Source organism: Vipera ursinii (assembly GCF_947247035.1).
Source record: "Vipera ursinii genome assembly, chromosome: 2".
Classification (NCBI taxonomy): Eukaryota; Metazoa; Chordata; class Lepidosauria; order Squamata; family Viperidae; genus Vipera; species Vipera ursinii.
This window is the reverse complement of record NC_139513.1, coordinates 221764948-221789954: the sequence shown is the minus strand read 5'-3', so window position 1 is coordinate 221789954 and position 25007 is coordinate 221764948. Positions and strand designations below refer to the sequence as shown.

The following is a 25007-nucleotide window of genomic DNA, read 5'->3' as shown; positions in this document are numbered from 1 at the left end:
AATTGTACCATTTTATTTAAGATGATGCAAGCTGATTTTATGCTAGCATCAGCAATACCCGAAAAGGTGAATATGTAAGATTGAACAGGTTTTTTTTTACAAGCAAGTTCGAAGAAGAGAATCTCTATGCCGAGTGTTATTTTATGGCATCCTGATTTTTTTATACTATATTTATCTGATAATGAGATGAATGTTTTCTTTCAAAAAATTACTTGTAAATTGGGGTCACCTTTTCTGTGAAGATGTGGTTGAAAAAGTGATTTAACACGAAGCTGAAATGTCTTCTGATGTAGTTACTGGGTGATACCTTTGAGAATATGATTAGCTGTGCCCAAGGTTAGGGAGGAAGCCCTCAACCTTGCTCTGTCTCTGGGGAATTTCAATATTAAACATGCCTTCTTTCCCTGTCTATTTATTTAATCTCCATGTAATCTTGTTTTCTTCTTTTTCTTCGGTTCACATGTATGTATGTGAAAGGATAGATGATATAGTAGAAGGCATCAATTAATTTTATAAATGGGATAGCTTATTTTACAGGCCATGAATTTTTAGTCAGTAGCTTTGAATTCAATCCCTGTAAGTTTGTTTAGCCCCCTCTTTTGTTATTTTTGAGCGCAACTTCGATCGGACTTTCGAGCAAATATATGAAAATGTATAACGTGTTCTAAAGTGTTGCATACACACATTTACCAGAGCACATTGGTTTCCAGGACCAGTTTCAAGTTTAATCTTAAATTCACAAAATGGGTATCTGGGCAGTGAACAGGAATATTTTTTTAAAGATTTTTTTTTTCACTTTAGCCTTTATTGTTTTTTATATTTTTCATCTTCCCTTGGGAAAACAAAAACAAAAACTTAAACTTCAGGTGTGCTTCCTTTTCCAAACAGTTCATTTGTTTGGATTCCTTTAGACTGACAGATAGTCTGTTTGGAAACTTAAACAAGCTATTTTTAAACTGTTTTCTCATTTTCTCTTTTCGGAGAAAACGGAAAGCAAGTTTTTAAAAAAATTATCTCACCTGTCAGGTTTACTGCTCCATTATTAAGCGGCAGAAAAAAAGAGAGAAAAAAGTGGAATGTTAGTTGGCCAATGGCAAGGCAGGTTACTATGACAGAATATGTTCTTTTACAATTAGGGTACAGATCTAGTAGTCACTAACACCTTATTGAATTAGATGTAAACATTCTCTACTTGTAGGAAAAGATGAAAAAAAATCTCATCAGAATAAAGAAACCGAAGTAATAATCTATCACATTTATTCCCTTTTCTCTCTTTGCCTCTTATAAAAAACAAATAAAGCCATCTTCTTCTTTTTTTTAAGAATATATTGTTTTCCCTGGTAGAAAGCATGATTTCTTTTCCACCCGGCCAGTTCTCAAACATGGAACTATTTTATATAGCCACACATGGTAATGTCAAAAAGAACAAACAGCAGGAAGATAGCAGTGTCAACTGATAAGAGATACAACCAAAACAAGGCAAGCAAAAGCATACATTGGAAAACCTACTTCTTGATTCTAAGGGGGGAAAAAATACACCGACAATGAGATTGTATTCGTTCTTGAAAAATTATTGCTCTTGTATATATTTTTTACAGAAATCTAGAAGAGACGCCTAGCCTGGGTGATCCCTTCATCTGTTAAGAAACACTGATTTTATTCGATGTCTAAAAAGAGTCCTTTATGTAAGGAAGCTTTTTTTAAAATCTAAAAACATTTTCAACACAATTAACACATTTAAACCTTGCCCTTCTCTGTACACTATTTTGTAAACTTACCTTTTATAAAGTAGAATAGCTATAACAATACAGATGATAAATACAACTGCAAGGACTGGTCCTACAACCCAGATCAAACCCTCTTCCTCTTCTGTAATTGGCTGGGGATTAAGATCCACTGATACAACTGTGTCAGAATATGGGCTGGTTGCATACATGGTCTGAATGGGGACAAAAATTAGACTTAATAACATAGTGGTGAATATAAGATATTACATATATATTTAGAACTAGACACAATGAACTTTGTTTCCTTCTTACAGTTAAAGATTTAGCTTGGCAAGATTTTTCAAACAAAAGTAGAAAAGGGATACCTTTTCTATAATTGTAAAAGAATATTAAAGTAAGAAGACTTTTTGTAATTAACAATATACCTGGGAAAAGCAATTACAATAAGCTTTTAACTAAAATGAATTAAATTCAACAAAGCCAAGCAAGTAAATACATGTGACAGATTAACAACCAATTTGAAAAACAAACAAACATGTAACCTGTACATTGAAATGTTAATATTGGCTGCTCTTCTTTCCCAAAAGCCTCTTTCCCTTCCTTTTTTATTTCTTAAAAATATATTAAAGTTAAAATAATTCAAGCGTGTAACATATGAAACAGATGAATTGCACAACAGTACAATTATTTATTTGAATCACTTAAGGAATTCTACTTTTTCTTACAATATTTTCTAATTCTGTTACATTTCACTGCTGATCAGTAGCAAAATACTGTAATTAAAGAAGTCAGCTTTGCATTTCTTGATTAATTGCTGTTTTCCAAAAATGTTTCCTAAAGCACAACATTGTCTGGACAATATGTTTTGAGACAGGAAAGAGAAATGATTAGATGTAAAAATTCATGCCTCAGTAATTATCAGATATTTCAAGAAGGAAAGCAGAAGATATACTATAATGATTAAAATGAGGATACCAACTGTTTACTTTGGGAAATGGAAATACTTAAGATTTAAACATATCATTACGTTCTATGCTAATGTCTTTAATATATGTTGTGGTCAGTCATTACTATGTATAATACCCCTTCAATTTGGAGATAAACTATATATGTACATGTGAATGACATATCATATAGCTAGAATAAATGCACATATCATGGTCTGATGATGGCATATCAATATGAAAAGTTAAATAGAGGCAGAAGCAGAGAGTAGACTTGTTCACACTTTGCTGCTCCATTGTGTGTTGACCCAAGTGGTGAGATTAGTCCTAACCCTTATGGCTTTCTAGAAAGTCCTGAAAATGTATTTTTTCCAATCAGGCCTGGGGTTCCCAACAGTAGAGAACCCATATATTGGTTGCACCATATATGACATCTTAATTAACTCCAATTTTGGTTTTACTTATGTTGATATTTGTTTCAAGTGATTATATGAGGGCAATTTGGAAATAAACCTGTTTGGTTATCAATGACAGACATTCGCAGATACAGAACTTTTATCATACACATTAGAAAACTGCAACATGACATTACTTTTCTACATACTCATCATTCAGACTGAGGCACTTGTCATAACGTCTTACAAGGTTTGAAATTTCTTAGTAGTAGTCGCTTGGCACCAAATCTGGGCTATGGAAGGGTGATCAAAAACATCCCAACGGAATTGCTTCAAATGTTCTCGGGTGCATCTAGTGGTGTGCAGGCAAGCATTATTGTGGACCAACACCACACCGGAAGTGGTGCCATAGAAAATCCCATCAAATGTGAAGATGCCAAAGGAGTACTGCTAGAGAAGTTCATGTAGCATGGGTTGACCATCAATTCAGAAGTCTACTGTGCAACATTATGAAAACTCAGGCCAGCCATCTATAACAAGCGTCGGGGCATGATGACTTCTAGTGTGGTGTTGGTTCACAATAATGCTTGCCTGCACACTGCTAGATGCAACCAAGAACTTTTGAAGCAGTTCCGTTGGGATGTTTTTGTTCACCTCCCCTATAGCCCAGATTTGATGCCAAGCGACTACTACTAAGGAATTTCAAACTCTGTAAGACGTTATGATAAGTGCCACAATTTGAATAGTGATTATGTTGAAAAGTAATGTAATATTGTAGTTTTCTAATGTGTATAATAAAAGTTCTGTATCTGCGAGTGTCTGTCATTGATAAATCAAACAGAGGTTTATTTCTGAATTGCCCTAGTATTTGCTTTAAATGGTTGGTTTAAGATTCCCCTTGTATAAGATGTATTACCATCTAAATTAGATAAAATAAATAAATAAATCCAGATTGTTTAAAATGCAGATAGAAAGTATTCTTAAAACATAGGTCATCCAAAACATGTAACACGGACAAAGTATGAGCTGTGTGGAGATAAGATAGAGTCTTTAAATACTACATTTAGGGGGGGTGGGAATCAAACCTGCAGCCAACTTACTGATTCTGAGTGTTCCAACACAGCTAAAATAAAGACAACATATTCTTGGCCATTTTGGAGCTGCTTGTTCTCAAAGCCACCATACTGCTTCTTATCCCCCAGGGTGAACTCAGTAGGAAGAACATCAAAGTGTGCTGCAATATATGGCTTTAAATCTGCTTCTCTCCCCAAACGAATGCTTCTGCGTTTTCGTGCTATCTCTTTCAGTAGCTTTAGGGGATAAAAGAAAAAAAAAGAGAAGCAAATAAATGGAAAGATAACTATAAATAAAATTAAACTAACACCACAGGATGATAAAAAATATTAATCTAGTTTTAAGAACCATGGATTTTGTAAATCATAATCTGTTTTAAGAAATATGGTTTTCTAAACCATAATCTGATTTATAATTCTGTTGTAATCCTATGCACATTTACCTAGGACTATGCCTCACTGCAATCAATAGGATATTTTTTTAAATAAATATAAATATAGAAATCTAAATGAATATCATACCTTCTTAAAAAGCCACAGCAGATAAGAATCAAAACAGGTTTTAATACTGAACATTATGATCCCTTCTAGTAACAAACTATGAAGCAGTTTTTCAGAAAAGCTGAATGATTGATATATTTGATGAATATGTGATTTAATTCTCTTAAATAATAGGCCACATAGCATTATATTCCTTTCATCACATTAATGGTTCTTGTTAAAAGAATTGGGGCAAAACATTAATAAAATATTATTCTGTCCATTCTAAGCATTAATTCATTGTGAATTTTCTGAACAGTAGTAAATCACAGTTACAACAGCACTGGCGTAACACTCCCAAATTTATCACAGGGAAAAAATGAAGATTGACAAACAGTAGTGATAGAACATGGTCTCTGGAAGTAGATGTCGCTCTGTTTATTTAATAAAGTCTCTTTCACTGTATGCAAAAGCAGAGAATAGGCTAAAATATTAATACACCTGAGAATATAGAAAAAGAATGAGATGGTTGCAGAATTATCGTTACAGGTAGTTCTCGACATACAACAGTTCATTCAGTGATCGTTCAAAGTTACAACGGCACTGAAAAATGTGATTTATGACCATTTTTCCTAGTTATGACCTTTGCAGAATCCCCATGATCATGTGATTAAAATTCGGATGTTTGGCGACTGACTCATATTTATGACAGTCCATTGTCCCACGGTCATGTGATCATCTTCTGACCAGCAAATCAGTGGGGAAGCCAGATTCATTTAACAACCAGGTTACTGATTTATCAGTTGCAGTGATTCACTTAACAATTGTGGCAAGAAAAGTTATAAAATGGAGCAAAACCTACTTAACAAATGTCTCACTTAACACCAGAAATTTTTGGCTCAGTTGTGGTTATAAGTTGAGGACTACCTGTATGACACCACTTCTTATAGCTTTCTGAGTTCAGAAAGCGAAACCTGGCTCCGAACACAGATTGCTGACTAAAAGTACATATTGTTTTCAAGCAGTTAATGATTTTTAAAAACATTAAACGTAAAAAAATATTATTTTTATTTATTTTTTTAAAATAAAAAGAAAATATAATCAAAATAGCTTCTTAGAATGCCAACTGCTTGCTTCAACACAGAGCACAACATTTAAAGTCACTAATTGACAGGATAGTCTGTTGAGACCCACCCATAAACTATCTTCCTTCAAGTAAGGGCTGTGACATTTGGTTATAAAAGCCATTCAGCTGAGAGCTTCCTATCTAGATCAGATTGGGATCATTTGCCAAGTCTTACATAATCATTTCATTGGATAGTTTTTTTTAATATCCCAACACATTGCATTATTTTATCTTATTTTCTATGATATGATCAATAATATAAATTGAACAAAACCAAAATATTAAAATCTTATACATAAAATAAGATAAGTGGGCTAATGCCTCCCTAAGTAACACCAGCTGCCTGCAATTAGTGCAGGTTCGCATCCCACCAGGCTCAAGGTTGACTCAGCCTTCCATCCTTCCGAGGTAGGTAAAATGAGGACCCAGATTGTTGGGGGCAATAAGCTGACTTTGTAAAAAAAAAATGCCGTGGGGGGGGAAAGCCCTAATAAGCAGGCCTATACATAGAATGAAGGCTATTGCTAAGCACATTGATTTGTGCTTCTTAGATTGTAAGCCGCCCTGAGTCTTCGGAGAAGGGCGGGATATAAATGGGATTAATTAATTAATTAATTAATTAATGATGAAATGAGCAGCAGAAACAACAAGATTGCTTAGACTGCAAGGCTTCAGAACTGGAAGAACCTTTCAAGGTCTAGGAATACAAACAGAGCAACAGTCTGCAATACTTTAAAGCATTTCCATCAGATGTTACTGATCCAGTCTCTTTTGTTGTTGTTGTTAGTTGCGAAGTCGTGTCCGACCCATCGCGACCCTATGGACAATGTTCCTCCAGGCTTTCCTGTCCTCCACCATCTTCTGGAGTCCATTTAAGCTCACGCCTACTGCTTCAGTGACTCCATCCAGCCACCTCATTCTCTGTCGTCCCCTTCTTCTATTGCCCTCAATCTTTCCCAGCATTAGGCTCTTCTCCAGTGAGTCCTTCCTCCTCATTAGGTGGCCAAAGTATTTGAGTTTTAGCTTCAGGATCTGGCCTTCTAAAGAGCAGTCAGGGTTGATCTCCTCTAGGACTGACCGGTTTGATCGCCTTGCAGTCCAAGGGACTCGCAGGAGTCTTCTCCAGCACCAGAGTTCAAAGGCCTCAATTCTTTTGCGCTCAGCCTTTCTTATGGTCCAACTTTCACTGCCATACATTGCAACTGGGAAGACCATAGCCTTGACTATACGCACTTTTGTTGACAGGGTGATGTCTCTGCTTTTTAGTGTGCTGTCTAGATTTGCCATGGCTTTCCTCCCTAGGAGCAAGCGTCTTTTAATTTCTTGACTACAGTCCCCATCTGCAGTGATCTTGGAGCCCAGGAAAATAAAATCTGTCACTACCTCCATTTCTTCCCCATCTATTTGTCAGGAATTGAGAGGGCCGGCTGCCATGATCTTGGTTTTCTTAATGTTTAGTTTCAATCCAACTTTTGCACTCTCCTTCTTCACTCGCAACAAGAGACTCTTCAGTTCCTCTTCACTTTCTGCCATTAGAGTGGTATCATCTGCCTATCTTAGGTTGTTGATATTTCTTCCAGCAATCTTAATTCCAACTTTTGATTCATCTAGCCCTGCCTTTCTCATGATGTGCTCTGCATATAAGTTAAATAGGCAAGGCGACAGTATACAGCCTTGCCAGACTCCTTTCCCAATTTGGAACCAATCAGTGGTTCCGTGTCCATTTCTCACTGTTGCTTCTTGGCCCGCATATAGGTTTCTCAAGAGACAAATAAGATGTTCTGGTACTCCCATCTCTTTATAAATACATTATTCCAAAAGCTCTCCTAAAGTAGTCCTGCCACTTCTAATTTTTCCACTTCAGTCTTACATCACAATTCTAAAGGCAACTGCTTGAAAGCAAAGACAGCTGATTTTAGCAGACTTTCAATAAGCTGAAGCTAGTAGGACAATTTGCTGTTTTGTTTCAAATGAAACCTAGCCCTAACTGATGTGGCTTGCTGCGGTATTTGCAGATTTCATATGAACAGCATGAATGTACAGTGCCAAGAATAGCCTGATCAATAATATATTTAAAAATTAAGACTGAATTGTCAAATATTAATTCAATAACTGGCTCTTTTAGTATTAAGTATAATTTTGTCTTATGCCAATATTGTCCAATACATCAGTTAAGACGTTGTGAGTGTTGTAACCTCGACAAATTGGAGAAGCCAGCTAGAATTGGAGATTCTAGATTAAAGCTATGGCAAAGTTTTATTGAGAACTTGGGAAACAATGTATAAACATGACTTACACCAATGGCTTGTAAAATGGCTTTAATCCTCACTTAATGACCAGTTGCTTGGCAAACATTTAAAGTTATGACAGACTTACTCATGGCCCGGTTCCAGAGTTTTGACAGCTGCCACTCTCTGTGGTCATATATGACTGCATTTTGAGTGCTTAGAAGCTGGCAGAACTTTATGGCTGGCTGCAACGTTCTGCAGTCATGAACTACAATTTATGATGTTTTTTTTGCCAGTTTTCAGCCTCACTTTTAAGAAAAGACTCAGTTACAAGTGTTAATGAGTATCAATGTCATAATCTCTTGCTCCAGCAGGGAGGCAATTCAAAATTCTGTTGGCTTCCTATTTTCCCTGCTATTTTAATTTCACTGTGTTACTACAATATATAAATTTGAAAATTTGTCCCAAAATGCACACAATTTCAAATATCTTTTCATACATACAGAAGCTTTCCTACAATACCCACTCTTTGATTAGCGATATATGCCAAATTGTCACAAGCCCTGTATTGAGGAGTATCTGTACAATTTAACGCAAATATAAATGGACCGCCATCATCTCTGCTGGTTGGAAGACTTCATGAGACTTATTATTTACAGAAATGGCCCTTGTAGAAACTCTTGCCTATGACCTTATGTGGTGTCCTTTCTATGTTGCCCCAAGACATGCTCTGATCATCTCAATCATTTCCAAATACGAAGGACATATAGATAAAGTTTATGTTTATGATTTTTTTAAGGAATGCTAACCTCATACTCTCATTTCAGGTGGTCAAAACATCTACTTCACAAAACTTTAATTAGAAATGTTGGCGTATTATTTTTTCCCCAACCCCAATAACAAATTGCTGTGTTAAACTATTTCTCTGTCTACTGTATTTTTTATTGTAATGATGGTCATAGACTGTAATAAAGACATTTCATAAGCAATATAAAAAAGCAATATATGTTTTCCTAAAAGATGTAGGATTTTTCAGTTAGGATAGTTATAAAATTCTGAGATTGGATATAGTTTGGAGACGTATATCCACACAAAAATGGAGACAAAGTGAATTTTACTTCCAGTCTTATGTTTTTATTCAGAAGTTATATTCAACAAGATCCTTTTTAATGTGAACAAATGTTTTCTGTTTGGAACCTGTTAACTGGGATAATTAATTTTGAATTGAATAACCTCTGAACCGCTGAAAGGTTTTACTTTTGGTAATTACTGCTACTATTTAAATGAAAATATTACTGTATGTTGGCAAAGAATTACTGAAAATATACTTAAACATTTTCTATTTTTTCCCCATAATATTACCTTTGTTTCCAATTTTCTGGTCATTATTTTTTTTTCATTTTTATAAGAAAAAGAATGGCTAGAAAATTGGAAATAAAAAGTAATAGAAAACATTTAGGTATATTTTCAATAATACTTTGTCCATCTGCACCAGACTAGCTGCTGCTGGCACTGTGTTTTATTGTCCTCTCTTTCCCAAAGCCACAAATGATATGAAAAAAGAGTAACATCTGCCAGTGCATCTGGGACCAGATCAGTGCAAAACTCCATGCAGAAAATAGGTTTTCAATGACTTTAGCGTTGAGTTTGAATTGATCACCACTGGACACCTGGAATTCCAGCATTGACTATAGCATTCTTCTTGGTAGAAGAATGCCATTCCCATAGTATTACCCTATCAGCTGCTCTCTTGTAAGAAAGTAATCCAAAATAGAAGATTCCTCTTAAAAGATTGGCTTTTTAGTAGTTCCATAAAATGTTGTCTTCTATTGTGAATTATACCTGGAAAAATATGGGGAAGATCCTATCCTTACTAAACATTTCTGAATTAGTTGAGATTGTATGTTATTATCTTATTGTATGTTTTACCTTATTCTACTGCACCAAAAGGAGTCGGAGGTCAATGCTTTTCTTTTTCTTTCCCCCTTTATTCTACCCTTTTTCCTCTTTCCCTTTCCCTCTTCCCCTTTTCCCATTACTTTCATTTTTTCTCTATTTCTCTGTATTTTATATTTTGATAAACTAAAAACATTTATGAATTAATATTCTTTGTCAAAGTATTATACTATTTAGCACATCACAAAACAAACAATTATAAAAATAATTTTGTTCTGAATAACAGTACCATAAATACAAAGAACTTAATTATACAGCAATTCAACGCCCTTGAAGTATCACATTGTAATCTGTTACGACCGGTATATTGGTCAATGGAATTTGTTTCCCCAAATATCTCATTATACGCATGTAAAACCTATACACAGGACTAGAAGCTGATGACTCGCTTAACTCCACCCATTTCAGCTCTGCTTGCTCTTCCTCCTACACAATTATATTTTTTGACTCCAGGCTGGCCAAGTGAGGCGTCTGACGTTCTGTCACAAAATGGCTGGGGATATTAGCAAAACCTAGATCTGAAGGTCTTCTAGCTCTGACTTTGGATGGGGTAACACTTTCCCTCTCAAGAGGACAATTTGAGAATTTCCCTGGATCCATAGCCCTTGTTTAATGAGCAGGTGGCAGCTGTAGACAGGAAGACCATATATAGCTTAATCTAATGTGTCATTTGTACCCTTCAGAGAGCCCTAGTCACCTCATAGTACAATTATTACAACATATTCTACAAGGGATTTAAAGAGCCTTTGAAAACTTCAAGTAGTCAGAATGCAATGGTACGGTTAGTGATGGACATGTCTCAGTAGGTACCTGTTTTGTGTCCTCCACTGGTTACCAGTTTGCTTCCAGGTGTGATTCAAGCTGTTAGTTATGACCTATAAACCCTGTCGTGACTTGTTATAATCCTACACAGAATCAGCCCTGGTGACTTGAAGGACTGTAGTGTCTTCTTAGCCAGTCAGTATGGCAGGATTGGTGCACCCTAAGTTTGTTTGATTATGTGGTGCCATCAGGACGCTGGAAACATGCTTTTGCTGTCACAGTGCCTGCCTTCCAGAATTAGGTTTCCCCTGAAATCTGGGTGAAATGGCATTCTGGAGGGCCTTAAAAACCTGGTTCTTCTCCCAGGCTGTGCCTGGAGCTCTTTGCTGGGTATGGGATACATTTTAGTGGGAGGTTTTTTAATTATTGTTAATTATTTTATGCTGTAAAGTATATAGAGTCAATTTGAAGTTAAGCAGCAACTAATGTAATGAATGAGTGAATGAATTTAAATGTATAAAATTATGCATCATGATTTGTAACTTTAAAAAAACCCTCATACCTCTGTAGCAGGGGTGTCAAACTGCCGGCCAGTGGGCCGGATGCGTCATCCAGAAGTTGCACCCACCCCATTCCCAGAATGGCAAAACCGTTCAAATACGTTGTGCAACATCACGTGACGTTGCAAGTTTGACATGCCTGCTCTATAGTATCATATTATATAACCTTTGATATCTAGGTAGGTTAACTTTGTTGATTAGATATACAAAACACTTCAATTTATGAGTAAAATCAATAAACAATTGAGAAACATTTTGAGAAAACCTGAAGAGAAACCAATATCAACGAAGGTAATACTGTTTGAATCTGTTTTACTACCCTTTGCATAATGGAGAATAAAATCACATTTGTATGACAATTGCATCTAAGACTTAACAAATTTATTTTTCAAGTACCTAAGAATACTAGTTTAAGTGCAGGCAGCCTTCTTAACTATGCAAAGTAATGAATTTCTGCCAAATGGATAATAACACTGTTTCTGATCAGCCTTGTACACAATTCAACAAAACGCTGCATAGATGTCCTTATTTGAATACTTTGGATACTGGATACCAAGTATAAAAAAAGTAGTTAAAAGTTCATAAACCTTTACTTCCAGACATTCCAAAACTGATACTGCAAAGCTTACTAGGAAAAAATTCTCTATTTTATCAATACAAATATTATTATGAAAGTTATCCAGTTATCTTATATGTAACCATATCCAATTAACAAATTTTATCATAAGAAAAAACCATCAGAACATCCATCCCAGGGGATATATCAAAAATATATGAAAATATAAGTTCATATTTCTATTCTTGAAAATGTGAAAATGTAATAAAAAATAAATGATTCCACACTTTCTTTGAAAATAGATGATTTCAAGAATCAGTTTTTGTAGCCATGTCCAATGAATATATAGGTGAATATTATACCAACCTTACAGAAGTATCTCCTCTAGACAAGACTGGTATTTTTAAATTCTTCCTCTCTTTCTAAAGTAAGATGTATTTAGAAGAAAAAATGAAGAAAATCTAATGATCGCAAAATATCAAAATACTGGAAAATTCTAATGTCACTGACTAATTATTTTACAATAAGGATGATAGAAATTGACTAAATACATCTTCTGGCTCTACTATTTGGCTCTTATTCTGAGAATATGAAGGGTTTTTTTGTTTAGGTTCAATCTGGAGTACAAGGAACAAGAGTTTAAAAAATAATAGATACACTTTCTAATTAGAAGTATTTCAGCATAGCTGAAACAGGTGAAGAGACTGTGAGAGGGGTCAAATGTTAAACTGCAGAGCAAATTGCAATTTAGCAATTGATTCAGCTTTAGCAAATACCCTCATTAATGAACCAGACCTTTATTGGAGTTCATATCAATGGTGATTATACTTTTGCTGACAAGTCATTTCATTTTCTACATTACGCCTTACAATCAGCAAGGAATAAAATATTAATGACAACAAAGATCAGACAGTTTATGTGCCTCATTGCAACTTAATGTATTTTAATTTACGTAATTAGCTTTTTGTTTGCTCCCAGAAACTAACTCCAATATAAATGACAAAGTATTAAAAAAAGTCAACTTGCTGACATGAATACATTAATTGGACACAACCGTTAAGACTGCTTCAATCAGAAAAGGTTTCTCTGGGAAAAAAGAGCTAAAATAAACAAAGGGTACCTCATCTAATTCCATTTCATCTGGGTTCTCGCGTGGTTTCATGAATTTTCCATCTGATTTCTTTATCAAAGGTACAATTACTATATAGTAACCTCTGCAAATGAAACAAAATGTAACAGTAAGGTTTACAAAAGGGGAATTCATTGGAAACCTTCTACATAGAATAACTTATCTCTACAGCAATAATAATACACTACTATAAGAAATTAATATTAAACACAAATATGTATGTACAGCTAATTGAACCTTCTATTAGGTTTCAATATTGTGTTTAGCGCTTTGTAATAACAACAGAAACACTATAATGATAAATTTTGGCATAGTAGAAAGCAATAATTTCACTCTTTTTTAATGCTTACATTTTGAAGGATTTAGTGCTTGCAAAACTTAAAATTCAAGTGAAGCTAATTGGGTGGCTTTTCCTCAGAGGAGACATGATGTTTGGAAGAAATCAAGTATTTTGGTAAGAATTTTGGTAAGTTATCACTTTATCACAGAGCTTCCTGGGGTATTAGTTAAAGGAACAGGGAAATCCAGGTTGTGGTCCTTCTTTGGCAAGGATGAGTCATGTGAGATCAGTCAGTCTTTCTGAGCCTCAGACTGGAAGTTGCAAAGCATCTATTTACAACCTGCACTAAAATGACACATTATAATTTGATCCATAATGAATGGACTTTCAATGAACAAGTCTACGTCCTGCAGTGGGTTGTTTTGAGATTATCAGTTTAAACAGGTCATGTTTCTTATTTTTTTTATATATTTAATGATATGCTCAAATAAGGAAAAATATGTTATTTAGTTGTTGTTGTTGTTGTTTTTTAAAAAAACTGAATTGGTTGTGATCTATTTTGGAAAAAAAGGCTTTACTATCATCCAGGTTTTTTTTAAAGAGAATAATATTTTATTTATTATTAAATTTGTTTTCTGCCCATTTTACCACAAGGCAACTTTGGGTTATGGGTATAAAATGGTTTAAATGTCATATAAATTCAAAAGGTTGGCAAAAAAAATATTGTGCAATGCAAAGAAAAGTTTGATTCAATAGCAACCCAAGTTCCTAACCCTTCAAACTGCCCATTCTCGTGCATAATCCTGTAAAGCTAGAACTATATCACAGTGTACAATAGTCCCAAATATAGTCTCAAAAGAATGCCTACACTTATTTTTGTTTTTCGGATGGTGGCTACTATAGGAGTAGTATTCTGTATCTTCTTGATACTTTCTCAAGATGAAATATAATATTCTAGATATTTTGGGAAAGTTACCGTAAATAGAGCAAATGACAATGCTCGTGCATTTCTTACTCTACTTATCCTCCTCCACCCTTAGACCTTGCAAAAGGAGCTCTGGTTGACTTTGTATTCTGCTAATGGCACAATTTCACAACAATTTAAATTATTATCTCTCTTTCCTTTAATATGAAGGGAAAAAAGTGTAAGCACTATATTTTAATAATGATTTATCACTCTCTAATAGTGAAGTATTTTTGTCAATGAAAAGGGCAATATCAGGTATATGCAGTATAGATGAAATACACTTTTAAATTATAGGGGGAAAGCTAAGAGAGTCTGAATAGGTTTTGGCCATGCTGCTGAAAAAGCAGCTTGAAGGGATAAATCATTCTTGCTTTGCACTGATACACACTTTAATAGCTTTTTCCTTCTAAAAAGAATTCTATATCCATTATCATTTTCTTTCTTTTTTTAAACTCCATATCAGCAGTTAAAGAAGGCATATGAAAAGTTATTTTTCTTGGCAATTATTCTCTACAATCTGTTTTCAAACACAGCTGCAATCACTTAATGGAACCACACATTTGTGAAATCAATACATATATCTAGCCAGGTTAGATTGCAAAATGTTACCACTTTTCAGTGAAGAAGTCATTTAGATCACTTGGACCTTCTCCTTAAGGATTCCACAGGGAGGAGATAAAAATCTAACTAAAGATTTAAATTCTCATATGAAATCACGATAGCCTTTTATTTTAAAAGAAATATGAGCACTTTATCCACATTGTATTTATTGCCTTTATTCTAAAGTCAGCTTTAGGGAAAACAGCTCTTAAATATGGATCTAGGATTTGGCCTTCTAACTTGACTAATACTTCTTGCTAAGCACTGGTAAGATTGCACCAAGCCACTTGAAATTAAATAAGAAAATTGAATCTTAAAAATTAAAAAAAATAATGCATTGAAAATATAGCAACACACTGCTGCTGTTTTTGCCCAAAAATATCAATAAATTAATAAATCTGATGCTTACTATACCTGTATTACTCTGGATAAAATCTTTTATATTATTATTGATGCAATTGACAATGGCATTATTTAAGTGACTACAGGTTATTGTCCCTGTTCCTTCATAAAAAATAATAAAAATGACCAAAAGTCAAGGACTTTTTTATATTCAGACTTAGAAAGCTGTGATTCAAAAGCTAGCCTTGTTCGTGGTTTCAGGGATTGCCTTGGACAAATTGTGAGCTGTCATCTTAAGTTCCCTACCTATAAATATGCCTCAGTAATTCATGATGGTTTTGCTGCAAGCATAAACAAATGTATACACTATTTTTGTACAGAAATTGTTAATTGTCCTGCATGGAATAACACCTCTGGTAAAATTACTAGTAGCACTCATTCTCATGTCCATCTTTTTAATATATATTATTAATCAAAACATTAGAGAAACTAAAGCAAGGGAGAAAATAAACTTATTACCATTTTAGAACAAACTGGCAAACTGTGTTAAGAACACACACAGACACACAAACCACACACACAGAGAGACATATCCTTTTAAAAAACTATGAAGCTGTTAGCTGCTATAGGCAATGATTTTCATGCTGAGCTAAATGTTCACTTCTGAACTATATTGTGTTACTCCAAACACTTTTAATAAGTTACTTTCATATAGGCAAGAAATGTTATATTGTGAAACACAGGTATCTAATGCTGCCAATGAGTATTTGGTGATTCATAATGCAAGGAATCATAATCTCTCGCATACGCTCTCTCAATTAGATATACCTACAGGTAGTCCTTAATGTACAACCATTCATTTAATGACCATTCAAAGTTACAACAGCTCTGAAAAAAGTGATTTATGGGCCAGTCTTCACACTTATGGCTACTACAACATCCTGATGGTCCAAGACTGATATTTGGGTGTTTGGCAACCTGTATGTGTTTACAAGGATGGCAGCGTTCCAGGTGATGAGATCACCATCTGCAATCTTCCCACCTGGCTTCAGACAAGCAATGTCAATGGGGGAGGGGATACTTGATTGGCTTAAGGATCATGTGATTCACTTAACATCTGCAGTGATTTGCTTAACAACCATGACAAAAACGTGAAATCAGGTGCGACTTAGCGACTGCCATGCTTAGCAACAGAAATTCTGGTCCAAATTGTGGTTTGTAAGTCAACGACTATCCGTATTCTTGATTGGGTCAGTTCTGAGCAGACAATCCAAATTTTACTTCCCATTCAGCATTTTTTCAGGTTAAATTGTATAACAAGATTTTAATTTATATACCAATTTTCCTGAATGTAAGACTGCTCTTCCTATGCCGTAAATTGAGATTCATCATTGTATCTACTAGATTCAGTACATGGCATTGATAATATTCATGTTCCAAAGCCCCACTCTGTCTTCCATGAACTTTTGATCACATTAGGAATGACTGCTGTGCTGATAGGTTAAGAATCTACTTGATATGTAATACTACTTCTAAGGTGTGTTGGCAATCTAATTAGAGATCGTCAGCACAAATCACTGCTGTATATGTACGTATTCACATATGTATATATAATTGTACAGTTTCATTAGTTTTCCTGTAGCATGCTTTGGCATAAGTTTCTTTGCCAATAGAGTTTGGAAAATATTTGCCCAGGGTTATGTACAGATTTTTATGCAAATCTGTTTAGAGGTTCAGGTGTCATAAGGGAAGCTTGCTTCACAATCCAGAACAGAATTTTAGGGTGAAAAAAATCATTACTACAGGCAGAAAACTGGCTGGGTTGCATCACCACCAAAAAGCAAGTTATTTAAAAAAATATTGGAATTTGACATAGATTAACTGAAATGTAATTACAGATAGTTCTCAACTTACAACCACAAATGAGCCTAAAATTTCTATTGCTAAGCAAAATAGTTGTTAAGTGAGTTTTGACCTATTTACGACCTTTCTTGCCACAGTTGTTAAGTGGATCAAGGCAGTTGACAAATTAGTAACACGGTTGGTTAAGCAAATCTCGTTTCCCACTTTGCTTAATCAGTAGGTTGCAAAAAATGATTGCATGATCCTGGGACTGTGCAATTGTCATAAAGAAATGCCAATTACCAAGCACACAAATTTTGATCATATGATCATGGGGATGCTGCAGTAGCCGTAAATGTGAAAAATGGTCATGGCATTGTAACTTCAAACGTTCTCTAAACAAATGGCTGTAAGGCGAGGACTACTTACATCTGGTTATCTGTCAGTTCCACTAGATAGACGGGACCGTGAAATGAGCTCCATGGGAGAATTAAAACTACTTTTATTGAGACTGGTTATAATAACAAAATGTTCCAAAATTTGCAATATTGCAAGCCTGATTGAGCCATACATCCTCCTCTTTCTTATAGTTCAACAACCTGCTTCCTTATGTTGTCTGGATGTAATCTGGATGTTCTGGACTTTAAAACAATGCTTCAGGCCCTTTTACCAAAGTAACAGTTTTCACATATTCTTGTTATGGTTATCTTCTTTACTCTCTATTTAGGCTGAGTTGGATATATCAAACAATCAGCAACACTGGAATTAGAAGATCGTGCTCAACTCTCTTGAAGAGGGAATTTTTATTGGCATGTATGGCATTTAAATTTTTCATCCTGGTTGTGCAGATGAAGATGTCCAGATGGTGTGTCTTAATCAGAATGTACTGTTTTTCCTGATGTAATCACAAACTCTCAGTGGATAGAATCTTTTGTCCGTGTGTGACAGAATTTATTTTCATGGAATTTAAATGAAAATTCTGTTGTCAGTAGAGATTAGTGATGGGTTAATAGTGTTGAACTCTGCTTTTTAGAACAGATTTCTATCCGTCCAATTTATAACAAAAATCCAAATGAAACTGTATTTATAGAAAATAATAACTTTATACTACTTAGAAAATCTATAAAAGATACATAAGCAATCGAAGGCATACAAATATGGGTAAAAGAAATAAATTGTAATTTCTATCCATATTGGAGTAGTTCTAGCAGTTTCCCTTTTGGTCCCCAAAAGTATGTGATTAAACTGAAAGGCTTATACCAATCTCTTCTTATCCAACACAAAAATCTTCCTTCTGATCTATGCTGATCAATGACCATAATAATGATTTGATTCATTTTGATCCTTCCTTCCTTCCTTCCTTCCTTCCTTCCTTCCTTCCTTCCTTCCTTCCTTCCTTCCTTCCTTCCTTCCCTTCCTTCCTTCCTTCCTTCCTTTTCTTCCTTCCTGATCCCTCTTATCATTTGATATTTGAATATTTATAGAAATGTTTTCCATTATTATTTACCTCTGTAATTCCATACAACGGGCTGTGTAATCAATTGTGCTTTCACATTTATGTCATTCAAAACTTAAGACTAGTCACCTATGAGAACTATGAGAAGAATTTTGCTTAGTGAAAACACAGGCAAATGTAGTACGATATTCTGTACTCATTGAGATCATTTGAAGAACACTGAAAGCCTTAAGAAGAGAATATTATTGCATGTTTTCATATTTTCTTTTTCCTACCATGAAGCTCTTTATTGTACCTCATATTTCTTGTTGAAAATGTATGTTTCAATAACTTATCAGCTATAAGTAAAAATCTGATTAAAATGTGTGCATTTCATATGTAATTTTGTAAAGTTATATTTTATCCTAAAATACATATTTATAAACAATGTTCCATTATGTACACCAGTTTTTAATATTAGTTTCCGAAAATTAATATATTCTTACATGTGTTATAGAATTCAAATTATGGTGCTGTGATTATGGTATGTGCTATGGCTCCTAAGTTACTTTCAGAAGTTGTCTTCTAGAGAGGCATTAGCTATCTGTCTTACCAAGTTGTATTTCTGGTGATTTTAATCTGTAATGTTTCCCATTTATATTTATAAACTATGTATGTATTTTATTAGTAGATGTGGACTAATTTTTCGTACTTTTTAATGGTTTAGAATTTTCTTTCCTACAGCCCTCTTTAGAAGTTCAATAAAGCAGTAAAAATGGCTTTGTGTGAAACTCAGAATACAAAGGATTACATGAAAAATGTGTTGCATATATTGACTGCATGGTATACAGTCTTTCCTGGGAATCTTTATTGTCCATCATTTTAAATCCCAACTGGCATTGCAATGTCAGCTTTTTAATATTATCCCTGTTTAATCTGCACAGACCCATTTAAAAAAGCATCGTAAACCATGTTCCAGGACTAAACAAAAACATACCTATCAAATTCATGTGTTGCAAAATTACTTTTTGGATTTAAATCACATCTTGCCTTTTCTGAAATACACCTTTATACCACAATGTTTGATGATTACTTTTATAAAGAAGAAACATTAAACTACTGTTGCTGTATTAATATGATGTTTCTGAACAGGTAAACATATAGTACATGATATTAATGTTAATTTTAGGAATAACCAAGAAATTTCTTAGAATGAAGAATATATTTATCCAAATCTATTCATCCTTTTAGTCATACGGTGGCCCTTGAGGTATGACCTTAACAGAGCCTGGAATTTTATTTGTAAATTATTGAGGTTGAAAGTAAAGTCACCCTGAGACTTGATGGAATTTTACAATCATTCTGGGACAGCTATACCTGTAAAGCAGATTACTACGAATATTAAATAAATCATGTGGTTGTTAAGCAAAGCTATTCTTCCAATGATTTTTTTTTGCCAGAAATGGCACAAATTGTGGTCACCTTTCTGTGTGACACTGCAAACAGTCCTAAATGCAAACCAGTTGACAAGCACCCAAAAGTGATCACATGACCGTGATCACATGGGAGGGATGTGGCAGTTGTAATTTTGAGGACAAAATGTAAATAGTTTTTTTTTAAGTCCACAAAACTTTGAACTATCATTAAATGACAACCTGTAACAGCACTGTATTTCCTAAAAAAAACTTTTTCATCTGTACCAGTTATTCTGCATGAAAGCATTCCAAATAGGTATGCACGTAACAGTAATATATTTATAACTTCCAAATTCAAATGTGCATTTGATTCTATTTCTGGTTTACTTTTCTTTCCCTCTTACGTGTGCGTCTGCGTGTATATTAATATTACTGATATTATGTTTGTTAAATAACAAAGACAAATAGGAATAACTATTATATTTAATAACTTGATTATACCAGAAAATGTTTGATAGGAAGAGGGGTTTCGCACATAAAATGTATTTAGCCATAATGAGTTCAAGAGAGGTGAATGTTATTGTATGATGAGAAAAGAAGGAAATTATCTCTGCATTTATATTTATATGAATAGTGAATGTTGAGGTATGACTGTTGAGTGGGAAACTAAAAGAAATCTCTGCTTTTTTAAATTGATGAACAATGGTTGTACACATTCATCTGAAATATATCTTCATGTGAAAAAATATTTTTGGCAATAATTCATAGAATCTTGAAAAACCATTCATGCTTTCATTGTATATTTATATGGATGGGTTTTTAAGCACTACTGCTTCTTTCTATGCTAGTTTTATATTTTAAAAATAATTATAGATTATCCCGTTTCATATTTAATATTGTACCCCCGAAAAAAGCATTTTATAAATTACCATGCTTTTACCTTAAAGCCAGATATTTCTTCTCACTTCCATCCTAAATAGTTGCTAAAATTGTCCTACCTGATCAAGCAGGGAAGGTTTGTTGCAGACCCCATTAGAATTAAAGAGCTCTGACTGGTAGGAAGAGAGCTTTTTCTGTCATTGCCCATGCCCTATGGAATATTCTCCCCTTGGAGAATAATACACAAACAATTCTCATGGTCCTAGAATTTGAATCCTACAATGAAGTTAGGGATGAAGTTAGATTTGCTTCATTTGAATAAATTTCTGGTGAAATCTGGGTGAACTAGGTCAAATCTAATTTGAATAATTTGTTTTGAATCTCTTTATTGATTTACATTTACAAATCACATCAATAAACTGAATGAGAAAATCTGTGCGAATTGGGGGGGGGGGAAGCCAAACTTTCTATGAGTAGTAGGCCAATGAAATGTATTGCTATTACTCAGTCTGAATTGAGGTCAAGCTAATTCAGTTCAGTTGTAGGTAAACAATCCCTCTGTACTAGCTTAGGGATGGGCAGAAAATGTTTCATGGTCTGCACACCCCTGACTATAATGCTGAAATGTACTGTAAGCCTTGGTGGAGCAGTGGGCTAATGCCTCCTTAAGTAACATCAGCTGCCTGCAATTAGTGTAGGTTCGAGTCCCACCAGGCTCAAGGTTGACTCAGCCTTCCATCCTTCCGAGGTAGGTAAAATGAGGACCCAGATTGTTGGGGGCAATTAAGCTGACTTTGTAATAATGCCGCTTGGGGTGTGTGTGAAAGCTCTAATAAGCAGGCATATACAAAGAATGAAGGCTACTGCTAAGCTTGTAAGCCGCCCTGAGTCTTCGGAGAAGGGCGGGATATAAATGGAATTAAAATAAATAAAATAAATAAATAAATAATAGCAAGCGTAGTCATTTTCAGTTTCATGATATTCTGCAGACTTTTGCAAAAATGAGGTGTAAAACCCAGGTCTGTTAAGGTCCTGTGATACTTTATTTTCCTGTTTTGCCATTTAACTCTTACTTATTTTGCACCTTAAGCCTCCCCCTTAATTCTTTTGATAATACCCCTCTCCATTCTGTGGCTCCTGCTTCCCAGTGAAGACAAAGTTTTTCTTAAATAAATAAATAAATAAAAAGTTAACACATAGTCTCTGGGTCACGTTTGAAAGAGAACATATAATCACAATAAACAATAAACTGTATTTCAAATCTTAAACTGCTTGCCTCTATACTGCAGTGCCTGCACTTAAGGCAATGGCTAAAAAAGTAAATGCTTTAAACCACAGAAAATATTCTAAGAAATTATACAGTGAGTCTCCTTGAATTGTTATTAAGCTCTCGCAATATTTGTTAGATATAACTTACTTTATAGTTTTGTTTGCTGGTACTTCTGGTAGTTTCACTGTTATCATTCCATCTAGATTGGTCTTATCAATGAAAACCGGTTGGGCTCGTAGTACATCTGGGGCCGTCTTTGCTGTTACCCTGTGTTGCAGTCCTCCAGCACTGTTCCCTCTATTGGTTAGCACAAATGAATAGGATGTCTCAGGCTTCAGATTGGTGATCAGTTTCTGCGTGGCTCGGCCATCCACTTCAACTGCCATTTTCCCATCATCATAAAGAATCTAACAAATGGGAATTTAATAAAAGCAGCAAATATATTAATAATAACCCCTAGGTATGTGCAGGAGAAAAGTAAGTTTGGAAATAAAACTTGCCTTTAACAAAATGACTTGGAAGTTAGTTAAAAAAAAATACATGCCGGAACAAACAGATTTAAAATCTCAGAATCAAATGTATGAATGGACACTTGGATGGAATGGGAAGATCACAGATGACTTAGTGTTTCCACTGGGCTTTAATGGTTCCCAACTCCTTTCGTTGAATGATATGTCATTAGCTTCAATGAACGGAAGTGCAGATAGTACTCAGTTAACAACCGTAATTGGAACCCGAAATTCCACTGGTAAGTGACACAGTTGGAAGGAAAAAAAATCATGTGATGACTGACTTAAGATGGCAGTTCTTGTTGCTGCCTTGGGATATGGTCATTACATGACATGTCACATTGTCACGGCTTGAGGGTTCCTGCCAGGCTCCTGACTGACTTTGCTTGTCTGTGGGGATATTGTGATGGGTGCAAATTCAAGAAAGTAAGCAAGGACTACCAAATAGATCAGGAGGTCTTCAAACATGGCCCTTTTATGACTTGTGGACTTCAACTCCCAGAATTCCAGTTGTGAATGCTCCAACACTGGAAGTTTTTTCTTCTTAGAGACAGGACAGCCATTTGTCTGAATTGGTATAGGGTTTCCTGCCTGAGCAGGGAATTGGACTAGATGACCAAGATCCCTTCCAACTTGTTGTTATAAAATTAACCCTTTTTTATTATAATAATAAAATGATACAATCTCAGTTTTTTTATAATACTCTAAACAGTAAAAACTGTTATACTTATTTCTGGTGTTAGTTCAACATCACAAATGCTGATACATAAACATAGAATTAATTAACATCAACTGTCAATCATTATCAATCTAGTATCAATCTTGGAGAACTTGTTCCATGATCTTCTGATTTAGTTCAAACTGGACTACTAAATATCTGTTAGTTAGTAGAGTGGGTCTATAAATCCTTTAATAAAGACATTTGTCCATTACAAGTCCTGTAACCCTTGAAGATTAAGAACCACTTACTTTGAAAGGTAGGGCAGAATTGTAATTCTCTGGTATATCCCAGGAAAGAAGAACTGATGTTTTCATTACTGCTTTGACATGAAAATTTTTTGCAAACACTGCTGGAAAAGTAAAAGTAATATATTTAAAGTACATTTTGATTTTGGATCCCATCCCCTTTTCACCAGTAAACATATTTCATTATATTCCTACCTGTTTTTAGAAACCACATTCCATTCTTACAAATGACATCTCAAAATAATTGTATTTTCCTTACCTGCAATTATTAGGTAGAAGTGAGCCAGACTTGTCTGATATGGGATAACTGAATTCTAGTGAATCCAAAACACATGAAGATTTACATACTTTACCTCTGCATCAGATGAATCTACTTATAAGATGGTTTTGAAAATTGAAGCTATATTTAAAATATTGATATCCAAAGACTGAGATCCTTTACAAGGCAAGACATAAGCAGACAAATCCTACCTTGATCCACAGGTAATGTCCTAAACTGGATACTGGGACTATATGGACCGGGCCCTTTGCTTGTATGTGCACGTATTTTTACATCATATGTGGTATCTGGTTTTAAGCCTGAAAGTGTCATAATAGTATCAACAGGAGCAACAGGGATCTCTGTTTGTTGATGTGCCACATTGATATCTCTGTACTGTACAGTGTATTTGGTGATAATACCATTTCTCTCGGATAAAATGAGCGGTTGCCAAGTTAGTTGGACAGAGGTTGAGGTGGCACTTTCTGAATGTAGATTTTGAGGAAATCCAGTTGGTAGATCTTCTGGAATCAAAATTTCTTTTACCATTTCTTCCCCAAAGCCCACTTTATTTCTAGCTGAAAGCCTGAAGATGTAAGAAGTCCCTTTATGAATATCAGTAGCCGTGTAGTGGTCATCTTTATCAGTAAAATCCCGTGTTGTAAAGGCATCCATGTCTTTGCGGCCAAACCTCAGGCGGTACCCTTGCAGGGAGCCATATGTATCGACAGGTGGGTGCCACTGAATTAGAGCTGTACCCATTTGTGTGTGGCTAATTACAAGCCGAGGTTTTCCTGGAACTGTAACATAACATTATTTCAGCACAGAATGTACCTTCAATATTTATTTCTAAAATTGCTTATTAGGTCTCTTTAAAAATTACTTATGCAACAAACATACCATTTCTCTACTCTACCCCCATCCTCAAATATTAATTCAGACCTTGCAACACAGTAAGCATTCTATTAGCTTTCTTTATTCCCCTTTTTCTAGTTCCTAAATATAGCAGTTAGGCAATGAACCCCACTGATATGAAATCAAGCCCTACATACACTAATTGTGCATCTTTGTATATTAGGCTTATGGACTTTACTTTAATATGATTAATCCAATCAGAATATACAGGTAGTCCTCGACTTACAACAGTTCGTTTAGTGATTATTAAAGTTACAACTTTGAAAATGAAAAATGTCTTATGATCGTTTTTCACTGTTGTGACCATTCTAGCGTCCACATGGTCACGTGATCAAAATTCAGATGCTTGGCAATTGGTTCATATTTATGGCTCTTGCTGTGTCCCAAGGTCA

General features: G+C 34.8%; 1 protein-coding gene across 2 annotated transcripts in view; it reads right to left on the bottom strand.

Annotated features, from left to right (window-relative positions):
- Positions 1 to 25007, bottom strand: part of PTPRD (protein tyrosine phosphatase receptor type D) — a gene marked incomplete at its 5' end in the record, with an annotated part of 318231 nt that overhangs the window by 114175 nt on the left and 179049 nt on the right. The window contains 7 exons of one of the 2 annotated variants that reach the window (XM_083352519.1): positions 1020 to 1034; positions 1779 to 1939; positions 4167 to 4376; positions 12928 to 13021; positions 22114 to 22373; positions 23445 to 23545; positions 23913 to 24500. In XM_083352519.1, the coding sequence (XP_083208645.1) occupies positions 1020 to 1034; positions 1779 to 1939; positions 4167 to 4376; positions 12928 to 13021; positions 22114 to 22373; positions 23445 to 23545; positions 23913 to 24500 (1429 nt within the window). The remainder of the gene's footprint in view (positions 1 to 1019; positions 1035 to 1778; positions 1940 to 4166; positions 4377 to 12927; positions 13022 to 22113; positions 22374 to 23444; positions 23546 to 23912; positions 24501 to 25007) is intronic. The other variant, XM_083352520.1, reaches the window with a different exon arrangement.